The sequence below is a fragment of the Pollachius pollachius genome (assembly GCF_949987615.1).
Source record: "Pollachius pollachius genome assembly, chromosome: 2".
NCBI classification, from domain to species: domain Eukaryota; kingdom Metazoa; phylum Chordata; class Actinopteri; order Gadiformes; family Gadidae; genus Pollachius; species Pollachius pollachius.
In genome coordinates this window covers 3572546-3586801 of record NC_136935.1, presented here as the reverse complement: position 1 = coordinate 3586801, position 14256 = coordinate 3572546, and the positions used below count along the sequence as shown (strand labels likewise).

The window sequence follows — 14256 nt, the reverse complement described above, 5'->3', positions numbered from 1 at the left end:
ATTACGTGGTAGTGCTGGGTCTTGTGCTGTTTTTGTTTGTTTTGCACTAATGTCTTGCTTTTGCCTCCTGCACTCAATCATTCACCTCCTGGAGGCGGAGCATTGTGGCTGCAGGTGGCTGTTTGGCTCACCCTGATTGTTGGCGCCGCCCCCACACATATAAAGCCAAGTGGAAGATGGTGGCTCTCTCTCTCTCATCTGAGCGCAGACGCTGGCACACTTGTACCTTTTGTAAATTCTGTTAAAAATATTTGTTGTTGCGCTTTGTGGTTACTTTCTGCACGTTAAGGTAAGAGCAAGCCTAGCTATATAGCTTCCACTGTTTTATTTTGTCCGCTGTCGGGCACGGAAGCTAGATAAGCTGAACCTCCCAGGCAGTTAGCGTGAGGTTCTGTTATGTGGTAATCACCTAGGCCTTTTCTGCCGACAGCTTTTTTTTTTGGTTGCTGTTACTGGTTTCACTTGTGCGAAACCTTACGATCATTGTCAACCATAAAGCATTGTTTTCCCCTAAAACCCCTGTTGTCTGTCTTTATGTTGGGTTGTCCAAAGGCTGCTGATTTTATGTTTGTTGGACACCGTAACAGTGATGGAGAGATGGAGAGAGATAGAGAGAGTGAGAGAAGGTGGAGGGAGAATGAGGGGGCGAGAGAGAGAGATAGAGAGGAATAGAGAAAGGGGAGAGAGAGAGAGAGATGATTAAGTGACAATGAGGGGGTGATAGAGCGATAGACAGGAAGACAGACAAGGAGAGAAGAGAGGGAATGAAGAGAGAGCGATATAGAGAGAGAGAGGAAGCAGGGGGGGGGGGAAGAGAGGGAGTGAAAGTCAGAGAGATGGGCAGTAGTGTTCCTTGGGCAAATAATTCCCGCCTGCTTCCCTCAAGAAGCCAAAAGGTCATCCTGACGTCATTTTTCCTCCCCTCTCTCTCGCCTCTCTCTCTCTCCCTGTCTCTCTCCTCAGCTGCTCACCGGGACTCTGGGCGGCCGGCTGGGTGTGTTCCGGCCCAGCGGTGGGCCACGTTTGTCTCCTGACCCCAGCGGGGCTCAGCCCGGCCTCGCCGCTGTAATTGCAGCAGGCTGTGTTCCCCCCGCCCCCAGCCGCCTCTGATTGGAGAAGGGTTGGGGGGTTTTATGTCCTTTTGATTGGTCGGGAATTCAATGCGTCTCCGGGAGCCATGCCTAGTCTTAAAGTTGGTGATGTGTTTTTGGGGTGGATATCTTTTTCAAGAAACCAGTCAGATGCATTTATTTTTTTGTTTGTGGTTACATTTTTTGTTCAATTTGATTTATTTTGTTTTGTCGTTCTGTCTTTTGTTTTTCTTTTCATTCCAACATGCGAAAAAAAGAGAAAAGAATGGCATCCTCCTCAAACACACCGCACACAGAGCAGCTGCAGACAATACAGCAAAGAACCACAACAGGGAAGCGCAAACCACACAATAAACAAGGAAACAATCAAATGAAACGCTTTCCTGCCTTGCTTTCCCTTCGCCCATTTCTGTCATGCGTTGTTGTGCTTTGTTGATGGTGTCACTCCTGCCTCCGGTTAATGTACATGGTATCAGCACTCCCACATCCACACGTTCCTTTAAAGTTTAAAGTTTTCAGTCAGGGGCCCCGAGGCCTCCGTGCCATTTCACCTAGCCGTTCAGAAACGACCAGCGCTTGTGCAACTCCGATCGTTTCGCTTTCACGCTATGACATCAACTGGGTGGGGCCGCGTCCGCTGCCAGAGGTGCAGATGCTGCTACCGCCGTGGAAGACAGCCCACCCTCCCCTCTCTCACGCTCTCTCTCTCTCTCTCTCGACCTATCGCTTCCTCGCACTGTCACCGTCAATAGCAGAGGAAAGGTCCTTGGTGAACAAAGCATTAGAAAACAAAGCACTGTACACTGTCAAAAGGATAATGCCTGTTTTGAGTAATAAATGATAGGCCTACCTGTAAACGATTTTGAGTAGTTTCGTTTTTTCACGTGCGTTACGACTACATCTCTATTCATCCATGTATGTCTGTCTGTTGTCTCGGAAGTGATCACCGTGGTTGATAAGAAAAAGGAAAATAAAGCGGTAGAGACAATACCTGACAATCAGTCAGTTGCAATAAATACTTCCCAAATATGGATAATCTTTTTAACAATGATAATAATCTTTGATCACATATCTATAGACTTGATACTGATACATGGTATCTATTGAGCGGATACTTCCGTAGGCCTACAGCTCAGTTGGACAGAAGGTGGATGTTGTTAAAGAACTTCCTCTGCAATGATATATGAAAACAATGTGAATTCATCAACCGTTCGCTTTTGGCCTTCTGCAGACCAACTCACATGATGCCATCCAGGTTCCTCTCTTCTTGTCTGCATAAGGCTTCTCATCTGTTTATTGGCATCCCCAACCAGCAATCTGTCTATGGTCTGATTTGGAACCATGGAGTGTGTTACTCACACCACGACAAAGCCCAAGAAGGCTTGTGTCTGTTCACCATCACTGGCAGCTTCATGATATTGTACTTCTATCACGTACATACACACACACACACACCGTGGTGCCTTTGTGTGGTAAGTGTGTGGTGAGAGAGAGAGAGAGAGAGAGAGAGAGAGAGAGAGAGTGTGTGTGTGTGTGTCAGTTTGTGGGTACGATTTGAAAGTTGTAACGAGAGAGCAGACGAGAGTAGTAGAGAGCGAGAGAGATTTTGAAACTAGACAAGAAAAGAAAGGGCCTCTCCATCTTTGCTCCGTCCCTCCCCACATTTCTCCAACATCGAGAAGTGTTTCCTTCACGCACTTGTTATTGACAAGCCTGATGGATTCCCTGATCCAATCAGGAGAGAGATGCGCTCATTGGCCACCAATGAGGCGGCAGCGGTCTAAAACCCAAACTGGCAGGCGCAGACAATTAAAAACAGACACTCTCACAGAGCATTTTGTTCGTTATTATCTGACGGATGCCTGCGGCATTTGCAACAAATTACGCTCGAATAATAGCTCTTAAATTGTACTTGTGTGTGTGCTTGCGGGCGTGTGTGTGTACTTGTGTGTGTGTGTGTGTGTGTGTGCGCAGTGTTTTTGTATGCCACTGTGTGAGTGGATCTATCTCATCGCTTTCACAGAAATCTTTACTTTTCCTTTCCTGTGTGGCTTTGAGAGTGGAACAAAATTATGACCAGGACTGTCAGAGGACTTCATTTATGTAGTCGGTACTTTTCTTTTTCTTCTCATTTCTCTCTTAAATCTCTTGATGTGAATTAAGTAATACATCAAAATGATTTGTGTGTCGTGTGCGTGTGTGTGTCGGCGTGCCTGTCCGTGTGTGTGTGTGTGTGTGTGTGTGTGTGTGTGTGTGTGTGTGTGTTGGTGTGCGTGTTGAAGTCTGTGCTTGTGTGTGACGTTTACTTGCGCATGTATGTGGTTGTGTGTCCGTGTGGGGACTTGGGTTAGTAGGATGTCACCAGGGGGCCTGAAAAGTCACAAGCAGCAATAGCTTCAGAGAGAGAGACAGAGAGAGAGAGAGAGAGAGAGAGAGAGAGAGACATTGGTTGCTATGTGTGTGTGTATTCGGTGCTAAGGTCGTGTCTGTGCAAGGTCATTAGTCCCCACGCCCTTCTGTGATCTCACCAGTGAAGAATGAGTTTACGCTACTTCAATCAGGGCCGACCCAACCCCCACCCAAATGAGTTTCAAAGTGGCGCACGGCTTGGCCTTTTACAACAATTTGTCATTCATGTTGACAGGCGGGAAGAGGGAGAGGGGGAGAGAGAGAGCGAGAGCTGCCTGATTTCCGAGGGCCTGGAGTACTTGGACAGGGGATGTGACAGCGCTGAACAGAACAACCCCTGGACGAGGTCCAGCCGTGAACCGTGACATGTGTTACCCAACTCCTTCCCCTACTCCTCCGGGTTCCTAAGCTGCGTAGTAGAGGTGCACACGCAGCGCACACACAGCCGTGCCCACTCGTGAATGGGAAGCAGGTTTTTGTCAATTCAAAGCGCTTTCTTTTTGTTTTAACGCAGTAGGATTCGGGTACCACTCAGACCTTGGGGGTGGCAGGTCTAAGTAGGGAACGGGCTCAAGGGGTATTGCCAAGCTCTCTGTCTCTCTCTGTGTCAAGGACTCCCCCAGAGAAGAGACCTCTGTAAAGGAGTTTAGTTTTGATTCACGTTCCCCATCGTCTAATGTGTACAGCAGCAACACGCATAGTAAATCACCGGCCTCATGCAAGTTCAGAATGCCTACAACCGCAACATGAATCATTTGGTGTATCAGAATTTACGTGCAGTATATCCTTCTGGAAACCCATTGCAACGATGACACTAGTAGTATATTGTGGCCGTTGTCTCTCCCGTGTGATCTAAACATCTCTGCATACAATAACATTGGAGGAAGCCACGCTATAGAGGAATAAAATTCAGCCCGTGAAGTATCTGCCCTTTTGCATGTTAGCACTTACTGTTGTCATTATCTTGGATGAGCTGCGAGGGCATTGACAGATATACAAACTGGGAGCAGGTGGAGTTATGGATATACAGTCGAAGGGACGTTACGGTTGGACTGAAGACCACGAACTGAGTGTGAAGCTGGGTGAAAAGAATATAGCATGTGTTCAAAAGGTGTCAGGACAATCAGGGAAGGGGACCCATGTGTTTAAAGTTAAAAATGGTGGTGTCACTTTTTAAACAAAGTTACAAATCATTACAAAATAATGTAAAGGGGCTTGTGTTGTTAATCCTATAAAGTGGTATAAAGCCTGTTCTTATCACAACCATTTAAACAAACCACTACTTTATGTAAGTATTGGATGAGTGTGTGAATTGTATTTTGACGAATCAATATTGAAACGGAGGCATATTTTTCTTAATACTAATAATTACGGCCAAACTTCTCAAAGTAAAGACTAGGACAGATTTCATCAGCATAGTTTGATTCTAGCCGCGGCCTGACAAGTACACATCATCCTTACCTCCACCTGCATCAATAAATTCCTGCTGTTTATTGCTTTTTCCAGCCGGTGGAAAAACAAATTGTGTGTGTCTCTCCCGTCTGATTTTGTTTAACTGAACGAGAACAACATATGCAAAGCGGTGCTTGACATCATCCTCCGTGCGCATTGCGTTGTGCTGTGTCTAGCATGTGCATGTCCATGTCTGTGTGCGCGTCTATTGCCTAATCACTTTGTTGCTATTGTCCAACGTTGTTGTCTGCTGTGGCCCCTTATTGTTTGTCTTTTAGCATACTTTTCATATTTAGCGTAAACAAAGAGCTAGTTAGTGAGTTGTGATTGCAGCTGGTCCGGAATGGATCGGCTGGAACCTTTCTAGAGCTGATCCTAGTTCTCAACGGGGAGGAACCTGCACGCGAGGAAAGCGAACCTCTATGCAGCCCATCCAGTCGCAGTGCCCTTTCCACCGTACTACACCGCAGAAAGAGCTGGATTTGATAATAATGAACAGGAGATTCCGCTCGCGAGTGTTGCAGTTCCTCAGCATATCATTCCAATGAGCCCGTGTCAAAGTGCCAGCAGAAATACGCTCCCTCCCTTTCCCTCTTGCCGATATGCGTGACTCGCCGATAATTCACTCTCTCTGCCGGTCCGACGCTGGGGTTCGTAGAACCGGCGCCAACGGCAACATATTACTGTGTTTCATCCGTGGGGAACCGCCCCCATGCTGAGAGTGTTAGTCTCCTCATCATTTCTGAGCACTTGATAAATAGTGAGAAGGGGCTGAGTGATTACTCAATGTTATTGTCCACTCTTCCTCACTCCAACGATGAACTTCACCTCGAAAGTGTCTACAGAGTCCTTCTGTAAAGTCTGAGTGGGGGTCCCTGTTATTTTTTTAAGTAGGCCTATTTGCACCTTTGAGTGTTTATTTATTAGAGTTGTTCTAAACCTGTGATGTTCACTCCACTAGAATGATGAGGTCTGACTACAAAGCCTTTCTAAAGCCAGCCGTCGACATAAAAACAATGAGACAGTTGGCTCTGCATATTCATGATCCTTTAGTCAGTCAAGTTGACTTTAAATCAGTAACCATACACCCTAGATTGAGTACCCTACAGAACAGAACCCGCTTGGAAGGAAAGTAGTTGACCAGGTTACCACTAGAACACCAACCTAGAGAGAGGATTGGGCTAATTCAGACAGAACACTAAATCGCCCATGAATCAGGCAGAATACAGAAGAAATGTTGGATAAGCTCACGCCCACCCTTAAGCTTCTCAGCAGCACCCTAATTCACTCATTTACCTAGATTTACAAATTCTATCTTATGTTATTAGGAAATGGACAGGTTACGAAAAGGAAGAGATTGCCTCACGCAGATTTACCAGTTTTTTGTTACAAATGTACAGAATCTGAAATGTGGATCCATGATTGGTTGGCTGTTTGTTGCCTGTTACCCAACTGACAATCAAGAGCAATCTCCCAGAGGTTATGGTGTATTGTTTAGTAGACAGGATTGTGTGTGCCTTTAATGTGCTGATATGTTTGACTCCAGGTCTTTTGCAGACTACATCTTTAGAGTCAAAAGGAGCTTCAGTTATTCTGCAGCACCTTCTGTGCCCAGGGACCCAAGGCCAAAGCTCCTCCCTCCCTCCTCTCAGCTTCACTAGCTCTCACTTTCTCTCTCTCCCTTACCCCTCTCCCCCTCTCTCCCTCTCCCTGCCTGTCTCTCGCTTTCTCTCTCTCCCTTACCCCTCTCCCTCTCTCTCCTTCTCCCTGCCTGTCTCTCACTTTCCCCTCTCTTTTACTCTCTCTCTCTGCCTGTCCCTCACGTTCTCTCTCTCTTTTCATTGTCTCTCTCTCTGCCTGTCTCTCATGTTCTCTCTCTCTCTCTGCCTGTCTCTCACATTCTCTCTCTCTCTTTTCATTCTCTCTCTCTCCCTGCCTGTCTCTCTCTCTGCCTCTCTCCCTCTGTCTCTCTCTCATGTTCTCTCTCTCTGCCTGTCTCTCACATTCTCTCTCTCTCTTGTCTGTCTGTCTGTCTGTCTGTCTGTCTGTCTGTCTGTCTGTCTGTCTGTCTGTCTGTCTGTCTGTCTGTCTGTCTGTCTGTCTGTCTGTCTGTCTGTCTGTCTGTCTGTCTGTCTGTCTGTCTGTCTCTCTCTCTCTCTCTCTCTCCTATGTTCTCTGTGTGTAACCATGACATCTCATTGTAAGCAAGGCAGTAGCATGTAGCATGCCTCCCTACTCAGTTTTCCGCCTCCTAAGTTCCCTGACTGTATAAATCATGCAGTTTCACTGTAAGTCTTCGGATCCCATCAGCACCGTGGGGGAACAAGAGTCTGGAAGCTATTACTAAACGATTGCATCTAAAACATAAAAAAAAGTTGCAGAAAAGGTGGAAAGGATCAGCCGATTGTTCCGACTGGTTCAGCCCTCCTCCAACAATTAAGTTTATTGTAGTCATGGACTCGTGAATCTAAAGTTGGGAAAGTCACGTTACATTCAACCCACTCCCATACTGTGATGGAGACAGTTTTAGCCTGTGTTTTATGGATGCTGAAATTAAATCTTAACTGTATGCATGTCTGCTTGAAAAGCACTTTGGGATTCCAGGAAGGCTCTCAAAAACCCTTATGGTTATTATTGTTATTATCTTACTATTATTGTGTTATTTCACTCACTTCATCATTCTAGATGACCAAAAATCCTAGTCCTACGCCCAGTCTCTACAGGGGACGTACCCCATGGCCACTCTGCATGTATTCAGTGCAAACTGCTCGCACAGCACATCTGGGAGCGGGCCTTGCTAGTTGATCTGTCCTATGCCCGAGAGGTAAGGACACAAGAGATCAGGAAACAATGTATCTCGGGTCCTGAGCATAAATGCATCGGAAAGTTTAAAAAACAAGATGGAGGGTGAGATGGCCTTCTGGTTTTGCACTCATTGTGTCTGGAAGGTTCAAAAGTGCCAATGATGCGGTTGTTATTATCTTTAGCATTATTTCACGCATGAAATATTCCATTACCCCGTATCCACGGATCCCAGTTTTCAAAAGTTCCATATAAACCTTTGGAGAAGCAAACGTCAAACATTGGTTATCTCACTTTCATAAAATGTCAGCCAGATCAGCCAAGATATCTTTGCCATCTCTCTTTTTTTTTTCTGTAGGAAATAGTAGCTGTTGAAACAAATATTTGGTATCCCAGGAGCCAGTAATCCAACTGTCGCTTGAATTGTGTGTGTGCCACATACAACAATTACTTCTGATCCAGTACACACAGTGCTGATTGTTGTTGAGGTACAAAGATTACACGCAAAGATTTCGGGGTCACTTTGATAATATTGATGCTGATTGGACAAAGCGACTTGTCGACATTCCTCACGACTGCCTTCTCTCCACTGAGGGCGGTCTGGTGTTGCACAAGAAGCCCACTCAGTGGGAAATATTGCTGTGGAATCTGGACCGGTCCCACCTACACAGGATGGATCAGTCCAGATTTCATGTTGAATCTCATTTCTCAGAGACAGGATCCCATTTAAATCCTTTGTTGAGACAACAAACAACCGGAAGAGCCTGTGGTGTTGGTGGTTAATGCTAAATGGAAGGCACATATCTGTTTTTTTAACGTTTTTTCCACAGTATTCCTGCTCCCCTGTTGATCGTCTAATGGCCTCGCGGAACGGCTAGAGTCATTCGTGGAAGGCTTCTAGAATTTGGTTCTGCTTAGGGGTGTCCGGATTGTGCAGCAGACAAGGCTAATTCACCTCGGGGGTGTCTGGCTGCATGCCCCCTCCCAACCCCTCCGGAATTTTGTTTAAAGGAAATGTATGAATGAAAAGTGTAAGTATGCAACTAGGGAGTCCTACTTGTCTCCCTACTGAACAAACAGTTTGTACTTTTTTTGACTATCCTATTATATTTTATAATAAAAATATCACAAATAACATCAGCTACATCGATCAGTAAAGACAAAAGTTCCAATTCTTGTCCCTAGAATTCACCACACACAGACTAGAACTCTTATTCTGGCTATACACTGCCAATCATTCGGATTCATTGCTCACTTTTTATTACTGCCTCTCTGTACTTTTGAACCATTGAGGGAGAACCGAATACAAATCAGCTGTGGGACACAGTTATAAGAATCCAATATCAATCAGATCATCCAGATCAATGCAGATGACCAAACTTCTTCCTTTAACCCCACTAAACTTTATTTTTTATGTCAAGATAAACACATCTACTGGTTGGAGAGTCTAACTTAAATAGTTTGTACTTTAAAGGTGTTCTATTTTTGCAGCCCATTTCTTCCAATTCCATTTTTTGTAACACGTGCATATCAATCACAACATAGTGAAGCTTTAAATGCTTATTTATCATGGAGACAAGTTGGATATGAGACTTTTGCAAGCTAATAAAGCTGTAAAAATGTAGAAAGTTCTGCTGCTGATTTACTGTACCTGACAAATTAACCGAAATGTCAGTTATATATCAGCGTGGCATGGCTTTTCTTACAGTGCCTATTCTAACCTTTAAGCATATCTTATTATTTAGAACTGTTTTAAACCTTCAGTGCCTCTTTCCCTCGTATTGGATCCATGGATATATGGTACAATCATATACAAAGCGAAAAACAGAAATGTGGTGGCAAAGTTTAATTGAAACTGACCAATCAGGTCGCGTAACAAAACAAATAATGGCTGCCTCAGTGAGGACCTAATTATTTGCTGGTTTATTCAATTTAAGCATATCCTAATCAAAAAAAATTGCTTACTGTAAAAATAAACAGACTATGAGGCGACAGAAATCCGTCTGTAGACAGAGCAAAGGCACCCCTGGGCGTAAAGACAGCACTGATCTTGGTCACCAAACCATTCTAACTGTCTTTCGTGGCTTCACTTAGACATCATTTGTCCAAATCACTTCGCTGGAAAACACCTGCCACAAATGTAAACAACGGCAATACAGCACCATGGTCTTAGTGATGCAACATTTGTAAAGTGCTTGTATGGCCACTCACTGTAAGGGTGCCCACAAAACTCTGTACTGACCAACTCACATTGATTCCAAAAGACGAAAGTGCTATATTGCCTTTGTTAACATTGGTGACAGGCACACTCACTGTGTAGGAAGTGGCGTGTGACAAATTTAAACACGTGGTCTATTTGGAAGATGAGCATTTTTTACAATGCCAGCCGTTCATTTGTGTTTCTTAATTGTGGAAACAATGGTTACTGAGGCGATCAGGAAATATTTTCAGAAAATACTATTTGGAGTTTAAGTTCTAAGCTAGTTGAAAGAGTGTGTGTGTGTGTGGGGGGGGGAGACTTTGTTACCAGAGTAGACCCCAGGGCATGCATATCTGATATGCAGCAGGAAGAAAGCAGAGAAATACAAAACCGTTACAAAAGTAGGCAGGCAAAAAACCAAGATGTTGACCTTCAAACAGCATTTGGTAGTTCATTCAGAAGAGAATGATTTAGTGCTCTTTTGCTCAACTATTCCTGGTGTTAGATGACAACCAATTCAAAAGGGTCAGTCAGCGCAGAAATCAAGCCATCTTGCGGTCAATACAACCAAGGTTATCCTAACCTAGAATGCATCACATCTTGCAACATCTCCCAACAGTTTGCACAGCTCAGAATGTATACTGGCAACCTTGTAATTGATATAAATGAATGCCAACAAAACATAGTGAGGCCCGTTAATAGCAAAAGTGATAAAGGGCTTTGCAAATGTGAAATGACTTTTGTAACCCCATTGTGGGCCAAGAACTCCAGCTCTCCAGAGCTGATGAGCTCAGGGTTAAAGACGGTGCCACAAATGAATGGCTTGTTAGGTTTGTAAAATATCTAGAGTTTATTGAGTAACTCACAGCACAGTCAAATGCAATAGTATTAGTCCCATTGACCATTTTGAGTTTAACTTCTGATATTCACCAATGAGCCAGGAAAAGTTTCTTGTACCTTTATGTCAAGACCGGACGACATCTTGCATTCATTTGTTTTCCTTAATTCCTGATTCTGAAACGACAAAGGTACGATTTAAAGCGAGTGCAAAGTACATAAAGAGTTAAACATATTACAACTTGAAATCATTGCCTCCCATAGATGAAAATCAACCACACAGTTACATTTACATTCAGGGCATTTAGCAAATGCTTTTATCTAAAGCGACTTACAATGAGTATATTGTCAGAACTCTACTGACAATATATCGTCAGTAGAGTTATGTTACTAGAAACAAATGCCAAGCACTTACAATTGCTTGGTTAACTCATTCCCCATACACAACAAAGATAGCTAGGATAAGACGCTACACAATGCTTAATACTACGTTGAAGTGCCATGACGCACAACATACAGTAAGTGCGTACATTAAGGGCCAGGACGAACAACATACAAATATCTATAAGACCATTTATTGAATTTCCATGAATAAGGCCCAGACCAATGCAAATAAAAAAGCCCAGACATGTATCAATAAAACAGAACACAGATCATTAGCAAAGCAATAGTATTGTATTATTCTCCTATAAATATATGAAATAAAATATAAGAACGAATTTCAGAAATATTACAGTGAAATCCCTACATTCAAACGCTCCTAGAAGTTCATGCCGCGTGTGTGTTGCTTTTGTTGTTAAGAGAAAACACAGGTGTGTGTGATTAATTATAATGAGCATTGGACTTTGGGGCTAGAACTGAGAGGGTTTCTGATTGGCCAATGTTAGTTGACAATACAAGCCTTATACCCAAATAAGGTCACTGGGTAATATATGGTCATATTTAAGATACCAATAAATGCTTTGTAAAAGCAGAAAGGCGTGTGGTGCTATTCTCTTTATAATGCATCATTCTTCTCTGTGTCAGATGTCAACAGTCTGATGGATGTGTTTTTATATGGCAATCATAATTCCGAAAGAGGAGATCAACAATCTACACCCACATTTAGTTCATCGAAAGGTTATTCAGTTTTTATACAATTGATGAAAACACCTCGTCCTCTGTGCTGATGTCACGTCTGGAGGAGAGAGTGGAAACTGCCTGGGTGACTGTCCGAGCTGACTTCCATCACACCTGGCCCTCGGCTGCAGATCTCTGGAGATCCCGCAGGCCAGCAGCCAGGGAACACCTCCGTCTGTGTGAGTGTGAGTGTGCGTGTGTGTGTGAGTGTGCGTGTGTGTGTTTGTGTGTGTGTGTGTCTTTGTGTGTGTATGCGTGTGTGTGTGTGTGTGTGCATGTGCATGTGCGTGTGTGTGTGTGTGTGTGTGTGTGTGTGCATGTGTGTGTCTGTGTGTGTGATTATGTGTGTCTGTGTGTGTGATTATGTGTGTCTGTGTGTGTGCATGTGTGTGTCTGTGTGTCTGTGTGTGTGCATGTGTGTGTGTGTGTCTGTGTGTGTGTGTATGTGTGTGTGATTATGTGTGTTGGTGTGTGATGCTCGACCTCACCAGCCACCATGTTCTCTATCTAATGACGTCAACCTGCAGCCCTTTCCCTTTCCGTAGACGTCTCGTTTTTCATACCTTGAGGCGTATAACATTTATCTACAGCGATTATTTTAGTAATCGATGACTAACCCCTACTGTTCCATGGCAATGTTTCTAAATTGTGCGGTTTTCTTTTGCTAAACGTTTACCAAAAACTAAACCTCCTGCCGGCAAATGCTTAGCGCAAGCTGTACTGTTCCACTGGGACAATTATAAAAATTACTTACCACAGCTACCAATCTACCAGTCGGTCTTTCTGTCTGTCTGTCTGTCTGTCTGTCTGTCTGTCTGTCTGTCTGTCTGTCTGTGATAAGTAGTCTACCTCGATCTATCTATCTATCTATCTATCTATCTATCTATCTATCTATCTATCTATCTATCTATCTATCTATCTATAAAGGGCTATACATCTACATATCTATCTATATATGTATCTCTATAACTATTCAAGTCTGCCTGCCTGTCTGTTGCGCTGTCTTTCTATCTCTCTATCCATCCATCCATCTGTCTGTCTGTGTTTCCGTCTGTGAGTTCATTCCTCCCAGCTATGTTAATCCAGAGATCGGCACTTTTGAGAATGATTAGAGTGGACATTTCTTCCACTTTCCAGTCCCTGTCAGTGGGTTTGTGTGTGTGTGCCTGCATGTGTGTGTGTGTGCGCGTCGGAGCGAGCGTGCGTGCATGTGCGTCTGTGTGTGCATTTGTGTGTGTGTTTGTGTGTATGTGCGCCAGAGTGCGCGTCCGTGCGTGTGTGTGTGTGTGTGTGTTTTGGACAACACTCTGTTCTGCAGTCTTTCCTCTAAATGAGATTACTGCTTTTTTTCTCTGAAAGGTGTGCAAAGGTGCTTTTGACTCATCGGTATGTATGACCTGCTCTCTCCCGAGCAGGTCAGTGCTCTCTGGCTCCCGACAGAGAGGAGCTTAGCGAGAACTCTGAAGCTAAACCGTCCGACACGAGACACAACTTGCCAGTGCAAGGGTTGAAGCATCCGAAACATCTGTTCGGTCGGTGATGGGCATCGTGCCCGTTGCATCACTCAGGCCCTATCACCTGAAAATCTCCGTAGAGCTATACCCTTTACATATTGGTTTGATCATCCGTCTTCTCCGGTTCTTAAATACCGCATCATCAAAAGGAAGAAACATCTCAAGTTTAGGGGCTTCTGTGCAGAAAAGCCTACAGCCCCCGCTGGTTTTGAAACACTGTGTGCTGCATTCTTTTCATCCAATGGAAGCAGATTACGGTCGGAGTGACGCAGAGGGAAGGTAGGTTCGGCGTCAGAGTGCTGGAGCTCGCATTCATTCCCCACCAGGGTCAATTTGTCCCTCTGCCACAGTGGGAGAGGCTTGGCGGAAGACCTGCCAGACACCAGACAGAACCCGCCAGCTAGAGAAAGAAGCATCCGAAACATATTTTTCTATTTGAAGTCGTTGAAATGAGCTTTGTTGACAGCTGGGATACTTTGTTCTTCCAACATCCGCCTTTCGTATTTTTTTTTCTTTCTTTAACATTTATTTTGGAACTTGATTTGGAATTGCTGATTATGCTATTTTAGTTTCCTCACATGAGATAACAATAAAAAAATAATAATAATAAAAAAAAAGAAGCCAATTTCGGTCCTATTGTGTCGCTTACTGTGCTGAGTTTCTGGATGCTTGTGACCGCACCTTGCTCCCAGAAATTCCCCTTTCTGTTGGACCAGTCTCTGGTGCACGCGGACCGTCAGTGCAGGAGCTCGAAGCGGACGTGGAGGACAAAGTTGTTACCCGGGCTGGGGACGGGGGGGGGGGGGGGGGGGGGGTGTATCGACGTGAACGT

At 44.4% G+C, this 14256-nt stretch overlaps 1 protein-coding gene across 1 annotated transcript in view; it reads left to right on the top strand.

Moving 5' to 3' along the window:
- Window positions 1-1830, top strand: part of wdr27 (WD repeat domain 27) — a gene marked incomplete at its 5' end in the record, with an annotated part of 46055 nt that extends 44225 nt beyond the window's left edge. Inside the window, one exon of the mRNA XM_079730479.1 lies at window positions 964-1830. Coding sequence (XP_079586605.1) covers window positions 964-1110 — 147 coding nt within the window. The 3' untranslated portion in view covers window positions 1111-1830. The remainder of the gene's footprint in view (window positions 1-963) is intronic.
- Window positions 1831-14256: the final 12426 nt, after the last annotated feature.